The 13228-nt window shown below is 34.4% G+C and overlaps 1 protein-coding gene across 5 annotated transcripts in view; it reads right to left on the reverse strand.

Moving 5' to 3' along the window:
* The window catches only part of CCNB2 (cyclin B2), a 44490-nt gene that overhangs the window by 3311 nt on the left and 27951 nt on the right, over positions 1–13228 (reverse strand). For 4 of the 5 annotated variants that reach the window (XM_078151241.1, XM_078151239.1, XM_020981924.2 and 1 more), the window contains 5 exons: positions 3347–3517; positions 3089–3247; positions 2030–2266; positions 1290–1430; positions 44–154 (listed from right to left, as the gene is read on the reverse strand). In XM_078151241.1, the coding sequence (XP_078007367.1) occupies positions 44–154; positions 1290–1430; positions 2030–2266; positions 3089–3247; positions 3347–3517 (819 nt within the window). The remainder of the gene's footprint in view (positions 1–43; positions 155–1289; positions 1431–2029; positions 2267–3088; positions 3248–3346; positions 3518–13228) is intronic. The other variant, XM_078151240.1, reaches the window with a different exon arrangement.

Consider the following 13228-nt stretch of genomic DNA (forward strand, 5'->3'; position numbering starts at 1 on the left):
ATTTACACAAAAATCCCAAAGTTGATGAAGGAATAATACTTACAATAAATTTTGTCAAGTTTTGATTTACTTTTACTATATTTTTGGCCATCTGCTGCATCACTTCCAATACATCATTCTCTGAATAACCAGTATAGTACTGTTGCTTTAAGCTCTAGAATATACAGCAAATGGAATAAGACGTGAGCAATGGAAAGGGAATCTGTTATACTCCAACATCTTAGAATAGCTCATTTTATAAGGACCATAAAGACAGATAATCTCACCATTAAAAAAACACAGGAGGGGCAGCTAGGTTGTGCAGTGGATAGAGCACCAGCCTTGAAATCAGGAGGACCTGAGTTCAAATCCAGCCTCAGACCAAACACTTGACACTTACTAGCTGTGTGACCCTAGGCAAGTCACTTAACCCCAATAGCCTAAAAAAAAAAAAATAGGTCCTTAACCCTGACTACTACAATAAGACTGTCAGAGCTCAGTTTATAAATAAGGACCATCTTTCCATTCTGAGGCACTAAACCAAATGACATTTTTAAATATTTTTAAATGAATTCATTCTTTTCACAGTTACAATAATATAGAACTATATTTATAGAAATAAATCTTTCATCTTAGATATTGAGAAGAATACCATAAGGAGCAAAAATTAAAAGGCAAGGTGGAGCTATGTGGAGTTCCCTTGCACTCCAGACTGAGAAGCCCAGGTATCTCTCAACCTCTACAGCTAAAAGCTGAGGTCTCTAGTCCTATATGCCTCATTACTGTTTAATGTACAAGATTTTCTCTGAAAAAATTCAGAAATGGGAAATAAAATGTTGCCAAAAGCAACCCACCCAATGTTATCCTCCAGGGATTTTTGTTTTAGTCTACTTAAGGCATAGTAAACAGAGGACACCACCAGACCAAAAAGCTAAATTCAGCCAGGCAGACTGGCTTCAGCTTATGAAACTTATCATGTAGGTCCAAAGATCACTCCTTCAAAGCCAAAGTTCATTCCTTCATCCATGAAGTAAGTATGAACTCTGAAAATCATGCTGAAGCAATGCCAAAGAGCAAGGACTTCTCAAACAAATCCTAATGAAGCACAAAGAGAATGTGAAGACCGACAACAAAGGTGTATTCCACAAGAGCAGGTTACAAAGTCTGAAACAATTAAGCCGAAATGAGCACACCTTGAAATGAACAGTTGTCCCTTTCCCCCCACCTCACACTGGGAGACCCTAAACCAGGGGTGGGGAACCTGCAGGCCTAAAGTGTATCATAAATTTCTAACAAAATGCTGCACTCACCCATTTTCCTTGACCTAAAACCTTTTGAGACAAGCAAGAAGCAGCAGCAGCTATCTCGGAGGGATGATAATGCACCATGTCATAGTCAACAATTGTTAGCTCCATCAAGTATTTGGCTAATGTATGCTGTTCAGCATCTGCCTGTGAAAGAATCACATCCATTATGTGGTCAGGGTTGTTAACTTGGAAAAAATCAGTCAAAAAAGACAACATGGTATAGTGGATAGAAAGCCAGCCTCCAAGTCAAAAAGTCCTACCTCTCCCAAGATACAGGCTGTGTGACCCTGGGCAAGTCTCTTAACTTCTCATGGTCCCAGGCAACTCTAGAAGATTAATATTACAAAACGGCTGTTGATTTGCATTAGTAGAGAGAGTTTCTGCACTGGGAGTTCCCTACTCTAATGAAATTGCACGTCTGACTTGAAAATAAATAAATAAATAATCCAAGTCAAAACTACACAGATGTAAATCCACCTTACTCCATCCCTTCCCTGGCACTGAAAACTTGCATTTTGTAACACATTGGAGAACCAATGGAAAAGGAAGTTTCCCTATTTTCTCGAATAATATTATAAGCCTTTTAAAAATTAAAAAGACATTTCCCAGTAAATTCACAATTTCCTATCAGATGAAATGCAGGTAAGGCAAAGTCCATCATTTTAAATGCTTCCAAATTAGCAGTCAAAATAGCAGTAATTCAAAAGCTTAACTGTTAGTTGCAGTAAGCTGAAGACCCTCACCTCACCAGCTTTTGACGCTCGTCTTAAGAAGTGGAGGGGAAGTGGTCGGCCCAATTCAAACTTCAATTCTTTCAGAATCAAAATTTCCATTTCTCGAATTTGAGAGCTAGTATATGCATTGTCTGTGATATAAACAAAGTCCTCAACATTGGGAGAGAATATCTCCTCATACTTGGAAGCCAAAAGCAGCGCTGTAACTCCGACCAGCTGAAGCTTCTTCCGAGAGACTGGTTGAACCTACAAGAAACAATGTTTACAATATAACAACAAGAGACAAAATCCTCCCTCACACCCTGCAAATTAACAAAAGGGATTCTGGAATCCAGGAGACCTATGTGGGAAAGACAATGAGGAAAGGGATTTTTTAGAACTGGAGGATTCGCTCTCATTCTCCAAGGTGAGTCAAGCTGGGATACTGAGAGTGAAGCTAGGGGTGGGTGTCCCTACCCACCTGGCCAGCGGTGGTGGCTGGGGGAAAGGAATAGGCCTTTTTCATCATTGCAGCCATCATATCAGTCCATTCCCTCCTGGAGTAAATCATATTTATAAGTTATGGGAAAAAAAGAACATTCTACATGGGGGAAAAATTTCAAGCTAAACTCCTAAAAGATGTATGCATGCAAATGCATGGCTTTGGAATTACATTTAAAACTATGATGTGTTTAAATTAACTGATCGTTTGGTCAATATGGCAGCATCGTTCATCTGTGTTGCTGAATCGAAATTTAAGACATTCTTACCCCTACCAAAGTATCATACAAATTGATCAGAGACATACACACTCTGATGAATAAAAAGGTTCAAGTTGTTTGCGTTATTACTTTAGCAACTGAAGCTTCCAAACTTTCTAAGCTATAGTTTTCAGGCCTCATCTTTAAAAATGTGAAAGGAGAACAGAGACTCCAAACTTACCCTCTAATTTAGCAAATAATTACTAAGTGCCCACTATGTGTAAGGCACTATGAATTATGAACAGAAAATATGAAAACTCAAAGACAGCAAACCAGCCCAAAGACATTAACCAAACCATTGGTGTGAAGTTTCTAACATAATACCTACCTGTAAGAAACGATCCATGATTGCAATACACATATAAAGAGTTTCCTGCAGAAGGTGAAATTTGGAATGGACTTGTACCAACCAATCAACCAGGATGGCTCGCATACGCCCATTGATGTCTTTTCCATCTAAGAAATGTGGGTTTATAGATTGCTGAACCTACAAAATTTAAAAATAATAATAAGCCCATCATCATGTGTAGCTATAGATACACACCTCCAAATCATCATAGCATTCTATACATGTAAACAATTCTACCTCAAGTTGTCTCAGATACTGGTAAATATCCTTAACATAGTCACTGCAAAGCTGAGGATTCTCCCAATCTTCATCATCAATGTCCTCTATCTTGCATAACAGTGCATTAGAGAAAGCCTGGCACAAGTCTTCTTCCTTCATAGAAACATCCATAGGTGTTGGAGACAGACTCTAAAATAGGAGAAATTAAACTTACAAGGTGCACAAAAATAAAAGGTTGTAAAAATGAAGAAAAAACTGATGTTTTTATCTGCCTTTTTTTGTTTGTTTTGTGTTTTTAGGCAATTGGGGTTAAGTGACTTGCCTGGGGTCACACATCTAGTAAGTGTCAAGTGTTTGGTCTGAGGCCAGATTTGAACTCGGTCCTCCTGACTTCAGGGCCAGTGCTCTATCCACTGTGCCACCTAGCTGCCCCGAAAAAACTTATTTTACATTTCAAATCTCTTTTAAGCTTTTTTTTTTTTGGAAAACAAAAAGAAGAAGAAAACTTCTTTTTTAGTTTTAATTGAAGATATGTGAATGAACAATAATGGCATAAATTAACTGCAATAAGTTTCAGTACTAAGATTGAATCATCCAAGTAATTGTTTGCTGGTGAATATTTTTTAAAAAGTCACACCAGAATACTGGAAAAAAATCTAAACACCTGGACTCAGGGACCACCAAGGTGAGAATCCACACCAACAGGAGGAGCTTCTACAGGTAAAGAAAGAACGTTATCTCCATTCAGACTCATTCACTCTAAACTGAGAAATCACTTGGAAACTGAAAGATCAGGAAAGCCTGGTTTTCTTCTTCCAATCAAAAGAGAAATAGGAAGAGGAAACTGAAAACTGAATAAACTCTATAATCTAATACTTCAGCTTCATATGCTGATCTAACTGGAATTCTTTTATCAAGAAATTAATACAGCCAGCATATTTTTAAAAAACGAAATGTACATATGTCTGACTAAATTAAAAAACAAATAAATAAAATGATGAGTATGGCCTAGAGCTATGGCACCTGACATAAAGCCTATGACTAACTACCTGAGACAAAGAAGAGGCTATAATAGTATAGCAGTATGTTTATTATTTAAATTTAGCCTAGCAATTTAAGTCTATCCTGGGTTTTTTTTGGTGTTTTTTTTTTTTGGTTATTTTAGGCAATGGAGTTAAGTGACTTGCCCAGGGTCACACAGCTAGTAAGTGTTATGTGTTTGAGGCAGGATTTGAACTCAGATCCTCCTGAATCCAGGGCTGGTGCTCTATCCACTGTGCCAGCTAGCTGCCCCAATTTAAGTCTATCCTAAAGATCAACAATTTTTTCATTCCATTTATGAGAACTTAAAACAAACACTAAACATAAAAATCAAAGGCCCAAGTTAGTTTTCCATTAAAGGAAAACATTAGCTCAAATATTTTACATATTTTACATTTTAATAATTCTATTTAATAATACAATTTAATAAGCCATACATACCCCTGAAGACTTATCATATATAAAATGCAATATGTTTTTAAGAAATGGGTCTTAATTCCAAAAGACTCAAGATGGAAAATACTAAACACACACAGAGAAATAACTGTGGAGTCAGACCAAAATGCAGATCAAAGCACATACTGCTTTAACTTTTTTTGTTTTTTGTTTTTTCTTTCTCATGGTTTTTCCCTTTGTTCTGATTCTTCTTTCACAACATAACTAATGTGGAAATCTGTTTAACATGATTGTATAAGTATAACCTATATCAAGTAGATTAGATGTTGATGTCTTGGGGAGGGGGGAATGGAGAAAAATTTGGAACTCAAAATTTATAAAATTGAATGTTGAAAACTATCTTTACATGCAATTAGAAAAATAAAATATGACTAAGAAAAAAAAAGAAGTGGGTCTTGATTATTTTTGTCAATCACTTGAAATAAAACATCTAGTCTGACTGAAGCCAAAGTGCTGAGATTAACTGCAGTCAAGGACACAGAGCCATTGTCGGATTTCTACCTAAAATGTTCCTTCTCAAGGATTTCTTAAATAAGAGCAGAGTAGATGGTGGAAAGATTGATCTGTCCACCCCCAAAATAAAATCTAGACTCTTTTAAACTAAGACCTCTATTTTTCTTGCTTTTTTTCCTCCAACCAAAACCTACTCATGCTAAGGATGAGATTCATCTACTTTGCCCATTTGTGTGACTTTGGACACATAATTTAACTTCTCTGAACATATTTCTTCATCTGCAGCATAAGAATAATAAGTCCTTTCTCATAAGATTATGAAGAAAGTGGGTAGCAAAAGATAAAGCACCATATTAACAGGGGCATTGTTAATCCACTGGTAGGCTATCCAGGAAACACTGGTTTAACTGTGGCTGAGAGGACTAACCTACCTCTGTGAAGGCACTGCAGTTGTGTCCGTGAATCAGATTTACATATTGTCCTCAGTTATAATCATAATGAAAATATTCTGTTTGATGTGGAGGATGGACTTGAGGGTCCTTTCCACTTATAAATTTCTATTTTATCCAAGTTAACACAATTCAGATGTTACAAGGGTGTGACAGAGATGCTGCCCCCTTTAACGCTTCCATCTAAGTCCTTCAGTTCAACTACCAGACATTAAAAAAGCTTGCTTGCTCAAGCTCAGAAATAATATAATTCCTAGACTGATTTTACATTGCTACATAGAAAACTCATTAAGAAACACAGAATTGACTAAGATCTTATTTTGAGCTTAACAGCTCCTTGAGACCTCTGAGCCAACTATTCTTAGGTAGAATTTCTGCTACTCAGAGAATCTAGGAGCTTCTGAAAAATCAGGTCAACCAGGTACAGTACAAATGTTTTTGAAAGGCCAAATCCTAGTAGAAGAAAACTAGCACACTGATGAGAGCACACTCCGGCAGATAACTGAGATAAGTAAAAGCCAGACATTAAAAAAAAAAAAGAATGAAAAGTTGCTATATTCAGGGGGTAACCTATGCAAAAAACTCACTGACAGGTTCACACTTGGTATGAGTCTTGGTAAGATCATGAGATCATAGGTCTAAAACTGGAAGGGACACCATCAATCATCTAATCTAACCTGTTCATTTTAACGGCAATGAAAAGAGGCCCAGAAAGGTTAAATAGTCCAAAGTCACAACAGTAGTACAATGGTAGTCAGGATTTGAATTCAGGTCCCCAGCTACCAAATCCAACACTCTTCACTTGATCAGACTGCCTCTCAAATGTAGCAGAAAGTTATAGGAATATTACACATACTTAATGACTATTGCTTATTCTTGTTGTTGAGTCATTGCAGTCGTGTACAACTCTTCATGGCCCCATTTGGAGTTTTCTTGGCAAAGATACTGTAGTGGTTTGCCATTTCCTTCTCTAGCATATTTTACAGATGAGGAAACTGAGGCAAAGATAGTTAAGTGACTTGCCCAGGGTCACACAGTTACATTTGAACTCATGTCTTCCTGACTCCAGGGCCGGCACTCCTATCCTCTGTGACACCTAGCTTGCCTGATTACAGCTTAGGTAGGGTCAAATAGGAGTATAATACAAGAAAATGTGTGAAAGTAAAAAACAATAAAATATGACAGTTTTGACATAACAGGTTTTTCCTTTAGTTATTCATCTTGCTCTAGGCATAACATATTGAGAACGTTCACTAAGAGTCCTTAGAAAAAACTGTCTATTTCCCAGTGGTTGCATCTAATATTTTTACCATTAGAACAAATAAAGTGAGGGCAGCTAGGTGGCACAGTGGATAAAGCAGCAAGCCCTGGATTCAGGAAGAACTGAGTTCAAATCCAGCCTTAGACACATAACACTTACTAGCTGTGTGACCTTGGGTAAGTCACATAACCCCACTGCCTAGCCAAAAAAAAAAAAAAGAACAAATAAAGAAATCACTAGAAAAGATGTTAATAATATGAATGTTACTATCGAAAGGATGACCTAGAACAGAGATTCTCAACTTGGGGCCCATGGATAGGTTACAAGAGATCTGTGAACCTAGATGTTAAAAAAGGGAAAAAAAATACATCTTTATTTTCACTAAAATTTAGTATTTCCTTCAATTACAAATGTAGGCAACAAACATTATGAGGGGTCCAGAGATTTCACCAGACTACCAAAAGGGTAAATGATGCAAAAAAAGTTAAAAACTCCATACCTAGAAGGATTTAATCCTACCATATAAGCTAGAAAATTTCCTCACTAGGGCAGCAAAGTTAGTGAAGGGACTCTAATCATGAACCTCCATCTACAAGCAAAGCCTCAAAGAAAAATGCATATTGGACATAAGGCCATCAAGAATTCCTATAAGAGCTGAAAAAAGATTTTAAAAACAGCAAAAAAAAATTTCAAAAATCAAATAGGAGCAGTAAAGGAAAAATTGGGAAAAGAAATAAGAGGTATGAAAGAAAATTAAGAAAAGATAATTAAAAGCTTGGTAAAAAAAAAAGGCACAAAAATACTGAAGGAAATAACTCCTTAAAATTCAGAATTGGTCACATGGTTTAAAAAAAGAAACCTCACTGAAGAAAATAACTCTTTAAAAATCAGAAGTATTCAAATGAAAATTGATGACCCCATGAGACATCAAGAAACAATAAACCAAAGTCAAAAGACTGAAAATGTGAAATATTTCACAGGAAAAACAACTGACCTAGAAAAATAGATCAAGGAGAGATAATTTAAGAATTACTGGTCTACCTGAAAGTCACAAAGCAAAAAAAAGAGCCTTGACATAGTATTTCAAGAACACATAAAGGAAAACTGCCCAAATATTATAGAACTAGAGGGTGAAGTTGAAACTAAAAGAATCAATTGGTTGCCTCCTAAAAGAAATCCCAAAACGAAATCTTTCAAATTATTATAGTCAAACTTCAGAGTTGCCAGGTCAAAGAAAAAATACTGTAAGCAGTCAGAAAAAAAAAGAATTCAAATAACATGGCACCATAATCAGGATCGCACAAGATTTGGCAGCTGCCACATTAAAGGAGTGGCGGGCTTGGAATGATATTCTAGGGGGTAAAGGAGCTAGGAGTACAACCAAGAATAACTTACCCAACAAAACTAAGTATGATTCTACAGAGGAAAAAATAGATGTAATGAAATGAAGTACTTTTAAGTATTCCTGATGGAAAAAAAAAAGCTGTATTAAAATTGTAGTATTCAAAAACAAGACTCAAGAGAAGCATATATATGATAAATATATAAGAAATGAGAAATCAAAAGGGACTTAATAAGGTTAAATTGTTTACATTCTTATATCAGAAGATGATACATGTAACCCCTAAGAACTTAATCATCATTAGGGCAGTTAGAAGTAGTCTACTTCAAGGGCATACATACACACACACACACACACACACACACACACACACACATGCAGTTGGGTACAGAAATTCATCTTACCCAAGAGAGAAGTAGGAGGAAAGGGAATTGAGAAAAACAAAGGGAGGGGAAGAAGAGGATATAAAAGGGAAGCTACATTAAGGGGAGGCAGTAGTCAGAAGTAAAACAGACTCTTGAGGAGGTAACAGGGTCAAAAGCAGAAGGCTAAAATATAAGAGAAGAGGATGGAGAGAAATATACAGTTAGCAATTATAACTGTGAATATGAATGGGATGTCACCCATAAAACAGAAGAGGATAGCGGAATGGATTAGAAACCAGAATCCAACAGTATGTTGTTTACAAGAGGCACACTTGAAAACAGAAAGATACACACAGCATTAAAATAAGGGGCTGGAGCAGAATGTATTATGCTTCCATTGAAGTAAAACAATTTTTTAAAAAAAAGATAGTATTCACGACATTAGACAAAGCAAAAGCAAAAAATTGATCTAATTAAAAGAAATAATCAGGGAAACGACTGTTTGCTGAAAGCTACTATACAGACAATGAATTAATATCAATACTGAATATATATACCAAATGGCATAGCATCCAAATTCTTGAAGGAAAAGTTACATACATTACAGGAAGAAACAGTAAAATCATACTAGCGGGGAGCCTCAACTTATCCCCTCTCAGACATAGCTATATCTAACCATAAAATAAATGAGAAGGAAGTTGAGGCAATGAATAGAATTTTTAAAAAGTTATATATGAGAGACCTCTGGTAAATATTGAATGGGAATGGGAAGGAATATACTTATTTCTCAACTATGCATGGCACCTTCATAAAAATTGATCATGTTTTATCACACTAACAAATGTAGGAAAATAGAAATATTAAGTATAATTTTTTCAGACAATAATGCAATAAAAATTTATATTCACTAAAAAGCATTTGAAACATAGATTAAAAATTAACTGGAAATTAAATAATCTAATCCTAAAGAATGAGTGGATCAAAGAACAAATCATAGAAACAATCAATACTTTTATTAAAGATGATTACAATAGGACAACACACCAAAATTTGTGAGATGCAGTCAAAGTATTTATGGTAAAATTTATAACTTTGAATGTTTACATCAATAAAACAATGAAAGAATAGATCAACAAACTGGGTATTCGACTAAAAAAAAAAACAAGAAAAAAAAATTTAAATCCCCAATTAAATGCCAAAATATAAATCCTGAAAATCAAAGGAGAGCTTAATAAAACTAAAAGTAAAAAAAAAAATCATTGCTGAATGAAGTGAGTAGAACTAGGAGAACTTTGTACTCAGTAACATCAACACTGTGTGATAACTAACTTTGATAGACTTAACTCTTCTCAGCAATGCAAGGATCTAAGACAACACCAAAAAACTCATGATGGAAAATGCTATTCACATCTAAAAAAAGAACTATGGAGTCTGAAAGCAAATCAAAGCATTCTATTTGCTCTTTTCTGTTTGTTTCTTCTTTCTCATGATTCCTCCCTTTGGTTCTAATTCTTCTTTACAACATGACTAATGTGAAAATGTTTAATATGGAACTCAAAATCTTATGAAAGGGAATATTGAAAACTAAAAATAAATAAATTTTTTAAAAAAGAAAATGTAAAAAAACATTGAATTAATTAACAGCTGATTTTATGAAGCAAACAAAATTGATAAACTACTGGCTAATCTGATTTTTTAAAAAGAAAGAAGAAAGCCAAATTGCCAATTTCAAAAAATGAAAAGGTGGCACACCTTCTGGCACACAATAGCACAACCAATGAAGAGGACATTAAAGCAATAATTAGGAGCTATTTTGCTCAACTATATGCCATTAAAACTGACAATCTAAATGAAACAGGTGATTACTTACAAAAATATAAACTGCGCAGAGTAACAGAAGAGGAAAAATACTTAGAAAAAAGAAATTGAATATATCATAAGTGAGCTCTCTAAGGAAAAAAAAAACCCAACACCAGACGGATTTACAAGTGAATTCTAACAAACATTTAAAGGATAATTGAGAGATATAATGAAAATGTTTGTTTCCATAAATTTGAAGGAAACAGCTAGAGAAATAACAGTAGATCTTCTCTTGTTCTGCTGATAGAAGTTAGTTAATCAGAACAAGATTCCATAAAATTGAAACAACTGCTAAAAGTAACTAGGTAAAATAGGATAAAGCTGGTCTTATCTTGTTTTGGTTACAGGAGTTAGGAAGTAGCACAAAAGTTAAGCTTTGCTTAGAGTGTGCATGCTTAATAGGCCTATAAATATTAGCTTCTCCACCTCCAGAAAGGGCTAAGACACCATTTTCTGAACGTGGAATGTATGAAGTAGGAGGAAGTATATGTCAAGGTACTCCTTGTAATAGGCGTACTGGAAAGTTGTACATTCTGGGGTACTCGGCCAACGAAGAAACAGAGCAGGGACTTTGAGGCCAGAGTTAGAGATAAATAGTAAACTTTCGCTTTGGTACAATGTGTCCTAGTTCATAGGATATCCGCGGTTGCAACTGTGTAATAAACTGAGCTTTTAACTTCATCCCTCCTGAGTTCAAATTGAGTTATTTTTCATATAATTAATTCTAATACTATATAAAACTGTTTGAAAAAAATAGGTAAAGAAGTCCTACCAAATCCCTTCTATGACATAAATACAGTATTGACACTTAAACCAGGGAAGGGCAAAAACAAAAAAAGAAAACTAAAAACTAATTTCCCTAATGAATATTGATGCAAAATTTTAAAATAAAATACTAGCAAGGAGATTAGTGCAACATACCACAAAAGCTCATGCATTATTATGACCAGGCTGGATTTACACCAGGAATGCAAGACTGGTTCATATTAAGAAAACTATAAACAAAACTGGCCACATCAGTAACAAAAACAACAAAAATCATTATTTCAATAGATATAGACAAGGCTTTTCACAAAATATAATACCCATTCCTATTAAAAATACTATAAAGCACAGGAAGAAATGGAACTTTTCTTAAAATGATAAGTAGTATATACCTAAAACCAAGAGCAAGCATTATTTGTAATGAGGATAAATAAGAAGCCTTTCATGGGTGAAGCAAGGGTGTCTATTATCACTATTATTTAATATTATACTAGAAATGCTAGCTACAGCAATAGCACAAGAAAAATAAATTGAAGGAATAAGCATAGGCAATGAAGAAACAAAACATTCATTTTTTGTAAATGATATGATGGTATATTTAGAGAACCCTAAAGAGTCAATTAAAAAACTAGGCAAAACAATGAACAACTTTAGCAAAGTTGCAGGGTATAAATAAACCCATACAGATTATCATCATTTCTATATATTATCTTTTTTTGGTAAACTTTTTTATTAATTTTAAACTTAAATATAAAATAAGGAAAAAAGGACATTACCCTGCATACTTACATAGAAGATTCAATATGAAACAATAAATTTACTTTTCAAGAAAACCTATACAATAAATACTACACATTGTTTTCAATGCTACCCAGCTTTTCTTTGCTTCTTTCTAGGTTTTCTTTTGTTCTCTGCTATGCACTTCATACTTTACTGTTTCCCACGCCTAGTCCCACCCTAAAGAAGGCTACAATTAAACGTGGATATATATGTGTGTGTACATATGTTTTATAAATACACACACACACACACACACACACACATAGATATCTATAAACACATATACACACTCATATACATATATGTAAAACCATACTATACATATTTCCACATGATAAGTTATCTCTTTCTCTGAAGATGGATGGCATCTTCCTTCATTGGTCCAAGTCTTTCAGTGTTTTTCTAAATCAACCACATCATCATTTCCTATACCACAGTAGTATTCCAACACAACCACACCCTGAGAGGTTTCTTATGAAAGTTTCTTCCCAGTTTTCTATATTCCTTCTATCCTTGGCTACATTGGTTTTATTTATTCAAGAAATTTTTCATTTAAAATAATTGAAATTGTCCATTTGATACTTTAACAATGCTCTCACCTTATAATAATAGTTTAAAATCTGATACTGCTGAATCTTCTACCTTTACATCTTTTTCCCTGGTTTCTTTGAAATTCCTGACCTTTTGTTCTTCTAAGTGAACTGTTATTATTTCTTCTAACTCAGTAAGATACTTTTTAGTAATTTAATTGGGATGTCGTTGAATAAATAGATCAGTTAGGTAAAACTGTCATTTTTATCATATTGGCTTTACCTACCCATGAACAACAAATATTACCCCAATTATTTAAATCTGACTTTATTTGTATAAAAAGTTATTTTATGTTTATGTTCATGTAGTTCCTATGTCTATTTCAGCAGGTATACTCTCAGGTATTTTATACTGTCTAGTTATTTTAAACACTCTAAAACAATAGTGAATAATATTGGGGACACATAGTGTAGTTTCCCTATTTTTCTCTTTTTTTATTAAATATATTTTAGCTTTAACTTTGTCTGAAATCATGATTACTACCCCTATTTTTTTTTTACATAATAAATCTACTCTAGCCCTTTATTTTATCTTTGG

Source organism: Phascolarctos cinereus, unplaced genomic scaffold (genome assembly GCF_003287225.1).
Source record: "Phascolarctos cinereus isolate Bilbo 61053 unplaced genomic scaffold, phaCin_HiC Scaffold_3;HRSCAF=262, whole genome shotgun sequence".
Lineage (NCBI taxonomy): Eukaryota > Metazoa > Chordata > Mammalia > Diprotodontia > Phascolarctidae > Phascolarctos > Phascolarctos cinereus.